The sequence below is a fragment of the Rhinichthys klamathensis genome, unplaced genomic scaffold (genome assembly GCF_029890125.1).
Source record: "Rhinichthys klamathensis goyatoka isolate OS25496 unplaced genomic scaffold, OSU_Roscu_1.1 h1tg000305l_1, whole genome shotgun sequence".
NCBI classification, from domain to species: domain Eukaryota; kingdom Metazoa; phylum Chordata; class Actinopteri; order Cypriniformes; family Leuciscidae; genus Rhinichthys; species Rhinichthys klamathensis.
In genome coordinates this window covers 337,373-354,962 of record NW_026606824.1, presented here as the reverse complement: position 1 = coordinate 354,962, position 17,590 = coordinate 337,373, and the positions used below count along the sequence as shown (strand labels likewise).

Here is a 17,590-nt window from a genome sequence, read left to right as displayed (position 1 = left end):
ATCTGCAGCTAATGAAACCACAGAAGTGTTTATTTTCATCTATAGAAGGTTTATGGAAAGCTACGCAGCGTTCACATGTTAGGAGCTGTTTTAGGCTTCTCTGCTTGTGTCACCCAAGGTTGTGTGGTCATTTCTATGTTGTCAAAATGAAGTGATTTCTTTTTTCTTTCTTTTTTGTTAATGCAGTCCATAAATTGTATTATTGAAGCCATGTTATAGGTTGATTGTTTAAAATCTAAGGAGGAGAAATTGCCAGTACAGCTGTTGGTTGGAATTGCATGTGGTTTTTGACTTATGAATTAAAAAAAATATATATATTTTATTATCTTTATTCTGGCTCAATGTCTTTCTATATTTTTAAAATGTATGCTTGCAGACTTCATCCAAACTTTACTTTTAACTGGTTTATACTCTGGAAATGATGTGCTGCTTTCCCTGAGAACGTGTTGGCACTTTGAAGTTTATAATAAAATAATTTAATACAATTAATACAGTATTCAGAAGAACCTGGTATTTCATGTCCCTTACACAGTCTAACTCTTAAGTGTGTACAATTGCTAAAGCAATTGAACTGTGAGATGTGGCCTTTTGTTGTAAATACTAAATATGGCTGAATACGTTAAGGTCCGAACAGGGTAAAACAAATAAAAAATAACGTCACAATAATAATTATTTTTACAGATCAGAGTTCAAATGCAGAGATTTTGTATTGATTAATGCTGACTTATGAAAGAGAAGAGCACTTGATTGTACTGAAAGTGCACCTGAAGTGTACTTAAAATCTTTACAGGTGGGCTATATTTAAACTGATAACTTATTTTTTAATAACAGATAATATATCATTGATAAAATAAAAGAGTACAATTGCATGACTATACTTCTTAACACTTTTAAAAAAGGCACTTTGTAATGTCAATTTAAAATACACGTTAACTATTTGTTTTATTAATCCTTTGTTGTGCTTTAAAGGAACATTTATTTTAATGTGTTGACTAAGTACAGATGCACATGTATAGTATTTGAATATAATTGTAACTGGTGTGTTATTTGATATTACATTTAAAGTTAATTGGTCTAAAATGTGTTAAAATAAATGTACTAAATTGCAAATCCATCATTACAAAAATGTAATTACAACTATATTTAAATACATGACAACATCAATTCTGTTTAATTGGTCATGTAAATTTTAATAATGTTTTATTTCAACTTTAATAATTTCTTTTGTTCTGTGTATTTATGTTACATGGCTGTTAAACATGTTTATAGGGGCATTATTCACATGTGAATTATCTGAATAAAAACATAAGAAGGCTCTCAAAGCGGGGTCATGTGGTCTCGGTTACTTTTTTACAGCACTGTTCAGGACCTGTACCGTGATCACGATAATAACAGAAATCTCCTAAGAAGTGTGATTTTTCTACCAATCCTATAAAACAACACACACATACGTTGTATGATCATGATTTATGGTACTTTTCATAGACATGCAATGTCCCCATAATGTAGGTTTACCAGGACACACACACAGAGAGAGAGAGAGTTGTCCCCTCTCAGCCACTGTATCCCTTTAAATGTCAAGAATACTGCGTATATTTTTAGCGCAGCCATTTAATGTCAGTGACCGAAGGCACATATCAGTCCCAGTAGAGCTCCCGAGCTGTGTGTATTTACAGGACATGGTTGTGTTTAGGTTTGGTGTAATTTTGACACCAGAGTGTTCAGATGTCGAGGTGTTTGTGTTGGGCTCTCGGCCGGAGATGGGACACTGGGACCCGGCCCGTGCCGTGCAGATGAACCCGAGCCGCCCGGTTCCGTCCGCCTGTGAACCGTGTCTGTGGACCGGAGACGTGCATCTGTCCGAACCCAACACAGATAAGCTGTGGTTTAAGTTTATAAAGCGTGTCGCTGGGAACAACATTTGGGAAGGTATGTGAGGATAATGGTCAAGTCGTGAGGACGACACACACGACATCAGCTCTAAAGGATATATTAAGATAAAGGACAATACGCGCTTTAACATCCACAGTGTAATACAGTTTTTGGCTCACTGGATGGTGCTGCTGTTCAGTCTGACTTGCACTGACAGACAGTCACGAATTTATAAATCCTTTCAGTTTAACTTGTGAAGGCTACAGTTTAGTATGATAGTGAGAATATAAAGCTCATACTTGAGGAAAAAACTGAGTAAAAATATGCAATTCGGTACAGATTCTGATATTTATTTGAACAAAAAGTAAGCTAAAATTCTGATCTCGAAATGTAGATCTAAATAACAGTATAACAGACTTCTACATAAAATGCATATAAATATCAGTTGTCACTCTAAATCTCCCAATAATATTAGTAAGATTGTTTTTGCACTGGGTTTAAATGATTGAGAAAGTACCTGATAATAGCCTATAGAAATGTTGTCCAGTATTTATGTATTCACTGTCTTTTTGCACCTTTTTTTTGTTTTGTTTTGTTTTTTGGACAGTAGCCTATGAAGCTTGTTGAAACGTATTTCACTTTCATGAGACCAAACTTTGAACTTTGCTTTGGGAGCAAAGCAGCAAATATTTCAAAGTGATGAAAAATGAAGGAACGCTGAAACCTGAACATGACCTGCTTTGTCAGGGAGCCCAAGCTGTCGTCCTTACATGACTCCAGTGGCAGTTTTCTCATTCTGTCATGTTTCTCATTTGAATGAATATGCCTTATGCGTGACAAATCGACGTTCTGCTCCAGTGCTCGCGCCATCTGTGGACTGAGGTTTTGATTGAGCCATTGTTTGCTGCTATCTTGTCCATTCACACTGTCATATGAAAACAGCCGAGATTTTGATTGTGTCGAGATGTGTTTTGCTGATTGAAATGATGCTTGCTGATTGCACACCATAGCAGGTGAATTGGCTCCGAGTTTGCCTCTGGTAAGCAAGCATGAACTGATAGTCCTCCAGTTGAGACTAAAGTACTCTGATCAGTGGGGTGTATCAGCGTCCAGATAGGGACAGTCTTGGTTCATAAGGACGTATTGGCCTGTTCACTTCAGTAGGTTCTAATTCTGCACCTTTTTCTTTTTCTGTATTTGACCTAGATGTGAAGCTTAAGAGGAAATGTTGTATGATAGAGAGTGAACCACTTTTAAATCAGAAAAGAACTGGTTGGGAACTTTTTGGGATGGAATGAAAGTAGCCTGATGCATTTTTTTATTATTATTATTATTATGTTACATTTTAAAGGAATAGTTCTCATTTAAAACTAATTACTCAATCTCGTGCATCATAGCAACTATATAGAACACACAGTAACACTTTAGAATACTGTTTGGTCATTAATGAATAACTACACAGGGACAAATGAGTAACACAATATAAATATTCTATTAACTACTATTAAATTATCTTAATTTTAGAATTAATTATACATTGTGCATTACTCTTAATAATTATGAACCTGTAGTTCTTATAGTCCTCTGGGAGGTAGTTATTTATTAGCTATAGTGAACTACTTCATTCAACTGAGCACTTTTACTTAATCATTTGTTAATCAGAGTTTCTTGTTAGGTAATACACTGTCCTCCATTAATATTGGCACCCTTGGTAAATATGAGCAAAGGCGGCTGGGGAAATACATCTGCATTGGTTATCCTTTTGATCTTTCATTCACAAATTAGCAAAAATCTAACCTTTCATTGAAGTAAAAAAATTGAAAATGGGGGAAATTCACATTATGAAATAAATGTTTTTGCTGGCCAATGCATGTTGGCCACAATTATTGGCACCCCCTGATATTCGTATGTGTAAACTATCTCTGAAGTATATTCCCATTAATATTTACCTTTTTTAGCAAACCAGGGTGACTAGGAACATGAAATTGTCCAGCTATGACTTCTTGTTTCACAGGAGTTTAAATATGAGGAAACACAAAGGCCAAACACATCCATCACAATGAGTAAAACCAAAGAATATAGTTCTGATGTGCAGCAAAAGATTGTTGGGCTTCACAAAACAGAAAGTGGCTGTAAGAAAAGTTGAAAATCCTCATTTACACCATCAGGGCAATAATTAAGAAGTTCCAATCAACTAAATATGATACGAATCTGCCTGGAAGAGGACGTGTGTCTATGTCTTAATGCACGGTTAGGAAGAGAGTTTGAGTGGCCAAAGACTCTCCGAGGATCACAGATAATTGCAGAGATTAGTTGAGTCTTGGGGTCAGAAAGCCTAAAAAAGATCAACATCACCACATGTTGTTTGGGAGGATTTCCAGAAAAATCCTCCTCATTCATCCATAAACAAACTCCAGTATATTCAGCGGTTTTTGGCAGGGTTTGGTGCAAACAGGGATAAAAAGTACCCCCCACGGTTAAATATACTCCCGGATAATGTTGTGGGCCTGTTTTTTTTTTGTTGGAGGTCCTGGACATCTTGTTCAGATACATGGTTTTTTTTCCGGCTAGCATATATGTGATTTTTTTATTTTTTTATTTGTCATGTCTTTTAAATTGATTTTGATTGCATGATTCTATTTATTTTTTTATGTATGTTTTTTTTCCTTTTATCTCAATGTATCTTTTCTGTATGTCTTTGTAAAGCGCTTTGAGATGCAACTTTTAAAGGCGCTATATAAAATAAAGATTATTATTATATTATCAAATACCAACAGATACAAAAAAAAAAAAATTAAATCCTGGCGGCATCTGCTAGAAATATTATAATGGGTCGTGATTGCATCTTCAATCAGGACAAGGATCCAAATCAAAATCAACACAAAAATGTGTCACTGAGCACAAAGCTTCTGCCATGGCCGTCCCGGTTCCCTGACCTGAACCCTATAGAAGATGAGTGGGCTGAACTGAAGAGAAGAAGCACCGGGCTGAACTGAAGAGAAGAAGCACCAACATGAACTTGTGAATCTGAAGGATCTGGAGAGATTCTGGAGGAATGGACTCTGATCTCTTGTCAGGTGTTCTCCAAACTCATCAGGCATTATACTGTAGGAGAAAACTAAGAGCTGTTATCTTCGCAAAAGGGTGTTGCTATAATTGGGTGCCAATAATTGTGGCCAACGTGAACTAGAGGAAAAACATTTTAATGTGAGTTTCCCCTGAAGAGGTGGATTCTGGAATCCACTGCTGCTTCAATGTATATCTAATGAGTGATTATAAACAAGGTATTAATCTATATTTTTCCTTCTAAATATCTCATGAGTTGAATGACTTCTCTAGGCTCATGAGATTTTACTTTGTTATAGAAGTTACCAGTGTGATTACTGAAATGTTCTTTTCATGTATTCTCTAATGCAGGGGTCTCAAACTCAACTTAACTGGGGGCCGCTGGAGGTAGAGTCTGGGTCAGGCTGGGCCGCATCAAGTATTCCACAAAAAATAGTATTCAAGTATTCCAAAAAAGGAGCACAACTGATCCAATCTTCTCAATCTTTATTATTAACGTTTCTTCTGAACTGTTCCTCTGCATTTGAACATTCCTTTCTGTACATGATTGGTTCTTCATGAGCTGTCCTTCTGACAGTTGAAGTTCATTTTACAAACTTTCTTTTCTCGATAACACATATTTGTGATTTATTTATATTTGCTTATGTCCTTTTTATTTTCTTTATACAACACATTAATGATATTGAATGTTTTTTTTGGAAGGCACATTTCCTTTTATTATACTTAGAAAAAAAATTATTGCTTTTGAAATACAAATTTTGCAGTCATGTCTGCCCATCTTATTGAATTATTTCTACACATGTATAGTGTCTCAAATTACTGACTGCACAAATCAAAGCAAACCTTCTTATCAACCTGTTGGACACATATTACAAGCTCAAAATGATTATTCTCACATTGTTTTAGAGCAGGGGTCTCCAACACGTCGCTCGCGAGCTGCCAGTAGCTCGTGGTCTGATTGGTGGTAGCTCGACGAGGGGCCGTTCACATATCGCGCTCACATATTTTGCGCGCTCAAGTTCGTTATTTCAAATGTAGGCGCGCGGCAAGCGAGCTCATAATTGAAGCGACGCGTTCATTTTTTCCAGGCGCAGTATGTTTGTACTTCGCGGTTGTCTATGACAACTATTGACAACAAACCCACCGTAAGCTGTCACGAGACTATCTATGGTAGCTCATAAGGGATAACATTTTTTTTTATTTTATTTTTTATTTTTTTTAAACGTGGCACACGCAACGACGGGCCGCACTAACATTAAACTTTAATGTCAAGTAGGGGGCCACAAAATATCACCCAGCGGGCCGCGAGTTTGAGACCTCTGCTCTAATGTCTGTACGTGATATCTTCTGAGAGGGGACTGCAGGTCTAGCCCATGCTAGGAATACAGCAACATTGCTTGCTTATTTAGCCTGGCTTCCAGTAATTAAACATGGACTCGTTTTTTTGCGAAAGATTTTCAACATGTGTTAAAACATATATCCGTTCTTCTAGCTCACCATGATGACTATAGGTCATAAGGGTCATTGGAACCAATGGTGTAAGTGACCATTTCTTAGCATTTACTTTACTGTTCTATATTAAAGTGTCCTCTCATTGAGAGAAAGAAGATGTTATCGTGATGTTTTGAGAAGACTCTCCTGTTTATCATTAGAGCCCGACCAAATCAAACCTTGAAGAAGCTGTGTGTCGGTGTGTGTGTTAGTCTTCTTGGTGCAGGGTAAGGAAACAGTGGCATTGTTGGAGATTGATTGACTTTGTTTTCTTCGACATGCTGGCTCCCTGCGACCTGGAAGATCACGGCGTGAGTGTCAGCTGCCTTATCGATGGAGATATGCTTCAGTCTATCTGTATATGTGTGGAAAATTACTATGTTTATCTATTTCTTAGCCAATCGGAATCATTCAACCTGAAGCAAGGACGTAACTTAGACCTTGGTGAAGGGTGTAACTGCTGTGATCTTTGTAACTGTAAGTGGGGCGGCCTACGAACTCCTTGTGAGTCTTGAAGCTGACTTCTGCCTGATGAAATTTCAAACTATCTTCAGTAAAAAATGTCTTTAATTTATTATAAGTCTGACTCTTGTCTTAAATTGACTGCACTTCTGACTCCGGGTCTTAATTAATCATATCTAGTCCTTGGGTCTTTAACTGTTAATCCCCTAAAACCCCAATTTTCAATTGTTTTACTTCAATGAAAGATTAGATTTTTGTGAATTTTTTTAATGAAAGATCAAAAGGATTTTAACAATGCAGATTTATTTTCACAGCCGCCTTTGCTCATATTTACCAGCAGCCAATATTAGTGGAGGACACTTTCACAATGTACATATATCCTAACTGTAGGCTCTTTATGGTTACCAAGAATCATAGCAACATGCACATTAACATAAATACATAGCATCAAATCAGAATACAGAGTCGGAAAAATCTATTTTATAAATTAGGTTTTAGATCTCAATGTCAAATACATCAAAATTCAATAAAAAGCCATTTTAGTGTTGGCATACTTACTGCATTTTGGCTTTAAAGGGCAATATTGCTTTGAGACCTCCAAACTCAAGCCCGCCAAACCCATTTAAACACCACCATCCAAACCCATTAACCCATTTAAACACCACCATCCAAACCCATTTAAACACCACCATCCAAACCCACCATCCAAACCCATTTAAACACCACCATCCAAACCCACCCGCCAAACCCATTTAAACACCACCATCCAAACCCATTTAAACACCACCATCCAAACCCACCCACCAAACCCATTTAAACACCACCATCCAAACCCACCCGCCAAACCCATTTAAACACCACCATCCAAACCCATTTAAACACCACCATCCAAACCCACCCGCCAAACCCATTTAAACACCACCATCCAAACCCATTTAAACACCACCATCCAAACCCACCCGCCAAAGCCATTTAAACACCACCATCCAAACCCATTTAAACACCACCATCCAAACCCACCCGCCAAACCCATTTAAACACCACCATCCAAACCCACCCGCCAAACCCATTTAAACACCACCATCCAAACCCACCCGCCAAACCCATTTAAACACCACCATCCAAACCCACCATCCAAACCCATTTAAACACCACCATCCAAACCCACCCGCCAAACCCATTTAAACACCACCATCCAAACCCATTTAAACATCACCATCCAAACCCACCCGCCAAACCCATTTAAACACCACCATCCAAACCCATTTAAACACCATCATCCAAACCCACCATCCAAACCCACCATCCAAACCCATTTAAACACCACCATCCAAACCCATTTAAACACCACCATCCAAACCCACCCGCCAAACCCATTTAAACACCACCATCCAAACCCATTTAAACACCACCATCCAAACCCACCATCCAAACCCATTTAAACACCACCATCCAAACCCACCCGCCAACCCATTTAAACACCACCATCCAAACCCATTTAAACACCACCATCCAAACCCACCCGCCAAACCCATTTAAACACCACCATCCAAACCCATTTAAACACCACCATCCAAACCCACCATCCAAACCCATTTAAACACCACCATCCAAACCCATTTAAACACCACCTCCAAACCCACCCGCCAAACCCATTTAAACACCACCATCCAAACCCATTTAAACACCACCATCCAAACCCACCATCCAAACCCATTTAAACACCACCATCCAAACCCATTTAAACACCACCATCCAAACCCACCCGCCAAACCCATTTAAACACCCCCATCCAAACCCATTTAAACACCACCATCCAAACCCACCCGCCAAACCCATTTAAACACCACCATCCAAACCCATTTAAACACAACCATCCAAACCCACCCGCCAAACCCATTTAAACACCACCATCCAAACCCATTTAAACACCACCATCCAAACCCACCCGCCAAACCCATTTAAACACCACCATCGAAACCCACCCGCCAAACCCATTTAAACACCACCATCCAAACCCATTTAAACACCACCATCCAAACCCACCATCCAAACCCATTTAAACACCACCATCCAAACCCACCCGCCAAACCCATTTAAACACCACCATCCAAACCCATTTAAACATCACCATCCAAACCCACCCGCCAAACCCATTTAAACACCACCATCCAAACCCATTTAAACACCACCATCCAAACCCATTTAAACACCACCATCCAAACCCATTTAAACACCACCATCCAAACCCACCCGCCAAACCCATTTAAACACCACCATCCAAACCCATTTAAACACCACCATCCAAAACCACCATCCAAACCCATTTAAACACCACCATCCAAACCCACCCGCCAAACCCATTTAAACACCACCATCCAAACCCATTTAAACACCACCATCCAAACCCACCCGCCAAACCCATTTAAACACCACCATCCAAACCCATTTAAACACCACCATCCAAACCCACCATCCAAACCCATTTAAACACCACCATCCAAACCCATTTAAACACCACCATCCAAACCCATTTAAACACCACCATCCAAACCCACCATCCAAACCCATTTAAACACCACCATCCAAACCCACCCGCCAAACCCATTTAAACACCCCCATCCAAACCCATTTAAACACCACCATCCAAACCCATTTAAACATTAACGTCTGCATACTGTATATGCTTACAGTGTGTAATGTATGTTTGTTGCTTAAACTGAGACTGTAACCATGAGCATAATTACAGGATTGTTTGTTCATGCTATATGAGTACGCGTGAAGAGCTTGTTTGCTGTGTGGGCTGCAGCTCTGAGACTCTAATCAGCCCAGCAGTTGAAAGGGCGACAGCAGTGGGGTGGGATGATAAATGTTGGACAAATAACAAACACCCCACATACTTTCAGGATGAATGTGAGTTAGGAATGAATACGAGTTCAGAAACTAACATGCTCACCCTCATTACAAGTGCATTACATGTAGGACTGAGGCAGCGCTCCGCTACTGTTTTACCAACGCAAGGACTCATTTGAATGTTTAAATTTATTATGAATCAAGCTTATTACTTGACCATCAAATTATACAGAATTGCAGCCCTTACAGGAAGTGTCTGATTCAATGAAAGGAACCATTAGCTTTTAAATGTGAACTCTCAGAGGTTCAGGAACAGGTGACCTCCAGAGTCTGAACAACACTCGGTAATTTAATTGGCTATTGACCTTCCCCCTCAGAAATGAAAGGCTTACATAAAAAGCACAAAATGGACAATAATGTGAATTTGAACTTTTTCGAGAACCACTGAAACTTTATATGAAGCATGAAACAAATGTGTTGTTTATTCAGATGTTACATAACATGATATTTTAAAGTCATTAATTCAAACATTTTGTTAAAAAGTAAGAACTTAGGACATCTAAAAACTTTTACAATGTTTTTTCATTAATCCTACTGTGGTTTGTCATTGACCCATTAGTGTGCAAATGTATTTGAGACGTGTTGTGTTTGTCTTGTGTCTATCGCTAGGCAATGGGCCACATCATGACCGGCAGTGTGTGTATGATGACAGTAACATGGTGGACGGGGTATACTGCCACCCGATTGGTCACTGGATCGAGGAGACAGGCCACACAGATGAGATGCAACACACCACCAACTTTTACTTCAGCATAGCGGGACAGCAGGCCATTCACTTCTCCCAGTATGTGTGAATGCATTTCCCATCCATCATGTGTTTTAAAGGGATGGTTCACCCAAAAATGAAAGTGTTGTCATCACTTACTCACCCCATCAAGTTGTTCCAAACCTAAGTCAATGGGTGCCATTAAAATATCTTCTTTTGTGTTCAACAGACGAAAGAAACACATACAGGTTTGGAACAACATGAGGGTAAGTGATTAAGTTAAAAGAGTAGCAAAACTCGAGAGCATGTAGATGTGAATTTGAGAACTTGTACAATTAATATTCGTACTTGTACGCTAATATTTACACTCGCAGTTCCAATGTGAAAACCTGTAAAATAAAAATCTGAAGTTGAATGTTGAGATTTGCACTCGCAAACAATAGTCCCAAACCTGTATTCTGAATTTGAAGTTGCAGACAAGTAGTTACAACTGTGTAAAATCCCATTCACAAAAATACAATGACAGACACAAACTTGTAGGACATAGTTGCACTTATTCTTTCATTCACATTCACAGTACAACCTCAATTAGGCACTTGCAACTTCTCAAGTCATTTAAAATTACGCGCCTTGAATTTTGCAACTGTTTTTGCGATATGTTAGAAGTATAACTAACTTGTGCACTTGCAACTCGATGTCGGCAAGAGAGAAAGAAAAATAATGTGTTTTTTGAACAATCAATTGAACATTTTTACTCAACATTTTACTTTTCGAAAGCATATGTTGAGATTGAAGTATAAATTGGGCTATAGATGCTAACAAGTGCTTTGGGAAACAGCTATAGTTTGTACGTCACAATACAATTTTTATTTACTTTAAAGGAATAACACCTGTAATATGAATGTTACATTTATAATTATTGCCTGGCTCCAGTTCACTCACGCCACACTCTTCATTCCCCATGAAGCATCATGTGGAGCATGTTGCGTTGTGGGAAACAATATCTCACCCAGTGTTCTCAGATGCACACAACAGATTTCAGCAAATGTATTAGGTAATCCGGGATTTCCATGCATACATAAAATTCAGATACTATTCACAATATACACATTGCATACTGCAAATATAGTTGTACCTGTATAGGGTTGTATGGTAGTATGCCATTTTGAACACAACTTCAATACCAATTTCAGTGTACTTAAGTTGTATTAAGCAGGTTTGGGCAAATACAGTAGGTCAACCAGATATTCTATTCTTACAGAAAAGTTGCATACTATGCACATTATTCATACTGGATACTGCAGAAATAGTATGAGGAGAATGATAGTAATCCATTCCAAACACAGCAAAGCAAAGGTTCCTATTTTCTAGCTTTTGCATTGTGTAATTAAGGGGCAGTTTACACGGCACCGTTTTCATCTAATAAGTTAAAACTTTTTATGCATTTTGGCCATTCATTTGCACGACAACAGCGTTTTAGAGGCCTGAAAATGCAAACGTTTGAAAAAGGGTTTCAATGTGCAAGTTTTTGAAAATGATATCGTTATTGTCTCCATGTAAACTACAAAAACACGAGTTTGTGAAAACGGTGCAGGCGTATTAGGGCCTGCTCACATGTCGCGTCTTTTGCGCGCTCAAGTTCGTTATTTCAAATGTATGCACGCTCATAATGGAAGAGATGCGGTCGCGGGGCGACGCGCTAGTTTTTTCCAAGCGCGTCCGCGCCGCATCGAGATAAAACCATCTCAACTTTTCAGAATGCCACAAGCGCACCGTAGGTCACGTGACAAGAACCAACCACAGCAACGACAGACGCCTCCGGAGTGCAACCGCCCTAGCACTTTGGAAAAAGGAGAACGCGGCGCGCCTAGCGTTTTTCTACACGTTTTTAGGCGCAATATGTGAATGGCGCCTTACATGTTTAGTCTAAAGGCTCAGTGTTTCTGCCGGCATGGAAGCATAATGCAGTTTTTTTAGTCGTGTTCGCAGATCCTTGTGATCGGGGATTGTTTTGACAACGTTGTTGTCTATACGCAAAAAAACGCGAAGGAAATTTCTTTCCGTTTTTTATTACATGAAATTTCTCAGAACAAAGGTAAATGTGACCTTTAGTTTTAAAGGGAAGGGTTGTGGAACACAAAAAGATGTTTAGCAGAAGTAAAGTGTCTCGATTAACACCAGGTTAAAGATAAATTTACTCTGTAAATTCAACTTAACTTGAAGTATGTGCCATGTCTCAAATCCACAGATAGTAACATCTAATTATCCAGAAGCATTTGATTAGGGTGTTTTTTTGTGCATGTCTCTCTTTTTAATTATGCGTGTGTTTTATATAGTTCTCTATAATTAGCTCAATGACTCAAGCAGTGAGCTCTAAGTGCTTGTTTCTTTTGACCTCTGACCTTGTTCTGCAGGCAAAAAAAAAGTTGAAAGTGGAGGTGGATAAAAGTAAGACAGGGTCATTGAGTCTGGGGTTGGGGAATCCATTAGAGTAATAACAGATTCACTGTATCAAAGAGGCTGGTGTATCTCCATAAGGGCAAAGATTCTGTCTTCCTATGACAGAATGCATCTCTAGTAAAGAAAGTACAACTGAACAAAATAATGGAAAACACTGAGAGACTTTAATTAGCTAAATGTAGAAGTAATGGTGCATTTATAGCAGGGCAGAAAAATGATAAAACAGAAGAAAGAAAAATTCAATCGGTTCACTCTGAACAGAATCAGTATTTTAACATTTCTGTTCACGAGATCCTTCGGTAACACTATCTTTCCGAAAACAGTATGATAAGAAACTTTATACCAGAGCTTGAATTGAACTTTATTTAAAGAGCTTGTGACTAAACCTCGTAACTCGAGTGGATCCTCACTGTCGGCAAAACCTCATACAACTCCAGCCGCCTGTCTTCGCCCTGGGATCCATCGGCTCCGCCTCCGTCGGCCGTCCCCCAGTTGACGTCCGCCTCTACACCACCTTGGCTCCTCCCTCGATTCCGCCGTGGGCTGTCGTCACTTTGCTCTGGGTCTGTGCCATCGGACGTACACCATCGCCGCCGGGGTCTCGTCGCCGTCCATCTGTCACCATTCTTCCACAGCCTGCCATCACCATACCTTCGCCATCACCTGTCTCCATCCCTACACCATCTCCACGCCCTCCTCCTTCTCCTTTCCACGCTGTCAACACATCAAAATAAGTGTACTTCTTTAAAACATGACGAAAAATTATTAAAACAATGCATTAAAATGTACTTAAAAGTAAAACTTTTAATTTGACATAATTACAAAGTGCACTTTTTAAAAGTACACTGAAGAGTGTTAAAAACATAGGATAACACTTAATACGTTAGTGTTAGTACTTTAAAGTAGTTACAGCTACTTAAAAAAAGTAATAACAGTAAATTATGCATAATTACAAGCAACTAACCCTAAGGCAACCCATAACAGGACTACATGTAGTTAATAATTAACATTACTCAGTACTTATTTGTCTAATTCCAGTGTAACTAATCATAGTCACCAAACACAGTGTAACCGAACATGGTCATGAAAGTGTGCTCTCTTTATTTCATTAATATTAGATTATCTGCAAGGATGGTTTTATATAGACATCACAAACTGCCTGTTTTAGTTTCATTTTCATGGAGTTTCTATTTTTTTCTCTCAGTTACCAAACTCATTTGTTCCAGTTTCCCTCTCCTCATTTGTTACTATGGTTTCTGGTTAAAGAGTTCATCATTTGAGTTCAATCACCTTGTGTATTTAAGTTCCTCCTTTTCATTCAGTTGGTTTCTGGTATTGTTTGTGTGTTCATGTGAAATATGCTGTTATGTTGCCTTACTGTATTTGGATTACCTGAGTTTGTTTTATTAAAGAACCTTTGGTTTATTTAAAACCTGCTAGTCTCAGAAGATAGTAAGACCCACAGAGAATTCAACATTAAAATTTACTGCGAGAACTAGAAAGGTTTTTTTTTTTCTTATTTCAGGTTTCGTCTACATTCACAATACGAGTCAATGTTCCCACAGTGCATGTCATTGACTCTATAAGAAATAAACAACCATGAAACTCGGGAAACAGTGTTTCTGTGTATCAATTACAAAGTCTAATTCACACCAAATGAAGAGTGTAAAATAAACTCGGGTGGCTGAATGAACAAAGTCCCAAGGAAAAATACAAGGACCTTTTGTCTCCAGAATCAAGTACACCTTGTTAGGTCTTTGACCAGTAATTAAACACAACTTGTACTTGTCACCACTGCTCATTTAAAATGCACTACGTGCCCACTTCTAATGCAGTGCTTAAATACACGCACACACACAAACGCATCGTTTTCAGAGGAGTACATTGCACACACCTCTGTGTACAGTTGCACCAAAAAAAGCATTTGGACAATTAAGTCACAGGGAAAATAAATGAATGCAATTGTATTAGACATCAACCCAAGCGTCCTGCCCTGGAGAGGGTTTTGGGCAGAGGTTAAATCATACTCAATGCTTCTCACCATTAACCTGCAGCTCACTTTCCCTTCAATCATTTCATTTATGTTTTCCCCTCAAAGAGGCATGTGGGTTTCTGAGGTAAAAATACACCTCTCACCTGATGTCTCTGACCTTCATTCCCCTGGCTGTCAGTCTGTCTCCTCAAACCACTAAACTCATTACCATTTCCATTATTTGAGTCCTGAGCTCTCATATACACAGAGGGAGAGACCCTGCTGACATGACTGTCTCATCGTTTGATGAGAAACGATGGAGGTAGAGACGCTGAAAATGTAAAATGAAAATTATCTGCTCTCCTCTCTTTTTCTCTTCTGTTGTTCTGAGTGTCTAGTTTTTCTTTGGAGTTGCTACAGTGTTCTGCGTAATTGTTGGTTTGCCCAAGTCAACCCCCCACGTCAGGAGGAGTCTCCGTTGTAATGATATGATATGACGGGATGAATTTGCAGTCCAAAATTGAATACGTAGGGCTGGAGGTATAGTATGTTTCAATGGCAAAAAAAACCCCACTAAAAAGTGTATCACTGAGTAGTAACATTGTCAGTGCAATCGTTAAAGGAACACATTTTCATACAGTATATGTTTTATGATCTTTCCTATCACCCTGCCATATGTTTCTGCTATCTTTCTCGTTGCTCTGGGATCTCATAATAATATATCTATTAAGCAATGTGGTGATTGTTTGTTACAGATGTGGGAATTGTCCAGGGAAGTTGATGTATGTACAATATTGATCAAACCAATAAAAGATTGAGGCAGGTTTAATTATCGTGTCTTTGGCTGCTCATTATGCTTATGTACACAGATGATCTCTGGTCTACTATGCAAGGAAAATATTTAAAAAAAATGGAAAACATATTTTACCTCGGCATATCTCTAAGTACATTTATTGAAGCAGCAGTCTCTTCTGTTGTTATATTTTGAATACATTTTTGATTGCCCTTTCCTTCTCTGATGGGCCATCACTGGTTACACACACACTATTTGCATAGTTTGTAGACACACACACACACATACTCCTTCACACAGCTAAGTTTCCTCTCTCTCTTCTCTTCAGGGTGCTTCCGCGTGTCTGGTTAGGCAGCTGCCCTCGACGGGCCGAACATATAACCCTAAAGCTGAAACAAGAACTGGGTGTTACAGCAGTGATGAACTTTCAGACAGAATGGGATGTCATAAACAACTCACACGGCTGCCGGCGTGACCTCAGTCAACCCATGACCCCAGAGACAATGACACACCTGTACAAAGACTGTGGCCTTTCTTATATCTGGATCCCCACCCCAGACATGAGCACAGAAGGTCAGTGTGTGTGTTTAGCCAATACACCCTTGAATAACAGAGACAAGTGAGCCGTACGTAACATGTACTTAGCACACGGAGGATATGCTGTACTGAACTGTAAACTCGATTACTAATGCAAGTCTCTAAAGAGCTTGTATTGCTGTATATGTTTATTGCAGGTCGCACACGGATGCTGCCCCAGGCGGTGTTCCTGCTTTATGGACTGCTGAAGAACGGTCACACAGTATATGTTCACTGTAATGCAGGAGTGGGCCGTTCTACTGCGGCAGTGTGTGGACTCCTGATGTATGTGTTAGGCTGGAGACTCAGAAAAGTGCAGTACTACCTCACTGCCAGAAGGGCGGCAGTTTATATTGATGAGGACGCACTAGTAAGAGCAGAAAATGACTTTATCGTGAAGTTTGGGCAACTCTGTCCATTTGTTTGCAACCCAGAGACCTGAAAACAGTGCCCTCTACTTTTTGCCAATATTATTTTTTACAGATTGCCAATTGGTTATTGGTCATTTATATAATAGTTTAGCAATGCATTTGATTATTCTATTTAACTCTTTACTTTATATTTTACTCGTTCATTAGGAATATATGTCGCTTAGAGAGTATCGTGCCGGCCGTTCTTTTAAGCTGATCTCACGATCCCAAGCTCGCCAGTCTGATCGATAACCAGAGGTTATGGCTAAAGCAGTTTAACAATGCCGCAACACGCTTGCTATTGTTAAAAAGAACCCATGTAGCCCCCTACAGTCGTCGGTAACGCTTCCTTTTACAGTCCTGTTACCCATGTACATACTATGTACTTATTATAGTAATTACAATTACTGGGTAATAACTAAGTACTAACCCTGAACCTACCCCTAAACCTACCCCTAACCCATGTACTTACCTTATATTAGCCAGTACTAGGTACGTACACTTTAAGTACACGTAAGTACTGTACTGTAAAAGGAAGCGTTACCCAACCCGATCTCACGAGCAATTCGTCCGAATTTGACGAGTGATTAAAAGATTCAAAGACCTCACTCGTACGAATTAGTACGATTTTTGCTAAAACGTACATATTTGACGAGTTGCCCAATTCGTATGAATTCGTACGAATGACCTACCCCTGACCCCGCCCCTAAACCTACCCATCACGTGGGTTTAGACAAATCGTACAAATTTGTACGAATGAGGTCGTACAAATTCGTACGAATTAGCCATCTTTTAATCACTCGTCAAATTCGGACGAATTGGTCGTGAGATAGCGTTGCGTTACCCAGTCGTCCATATAACAACTTAGT

At 39.1% G+C, this 17,590-nt stretch overlaps 1 protein-coding gene across 1 annotated transcript; it reads left to right on the top strand.

Annotated features, from left to right (window-relative positions):
• Positions 1–1,673: 1,673 nt before the first annotated feature.
• On the top strand, positions 1,674–16,764 carry epm2a (EPM2A glucan phosphatase, laforin). Its single transcript, XM_056270701.1, has 4 exons — positions 1,674–1,929; positions 10,414–10,588; positions 16,064–16,308; positions 16,470–16,764. Exons 1-4 carry the CDS (start codon positions 1,680–1,682, stop codon positions 16,751–16,753), a joined length of 954 nt encoding a protein of 317 aa, XP_056126676.1. The 5' UTR covers positions 1,674–1,679; the 3' UTR covers positions 16,754–16,764.
• Positions 16,765–17,590: the final 826 nt, after the last annotated feature.

Bases quoted from the DNA above. Each gene is read 5' to 3' on its own strand.
- epm2a (XM_056270701.1), top strand. From the start codon at position 1,680: ATGGTTGTGTTTAGGTTTGGTGTAATTTTGACACCAGAGTGTTCAGAT. The intron at 1,930-10,413 runs GTATGTGAGGAT...GTCTATCGCTAG, and splicing joins TGGGAACAACATTTGGGAAG to GCAATGGGCCACATCATGAC. The intron at 16,309-16,469 runs GTCAGTGTGTGT...TGTTTATTGCAG, and splicing joins CCCAGACATGAGCACAGAAG to GTCGCACACGGATGCTGCCC.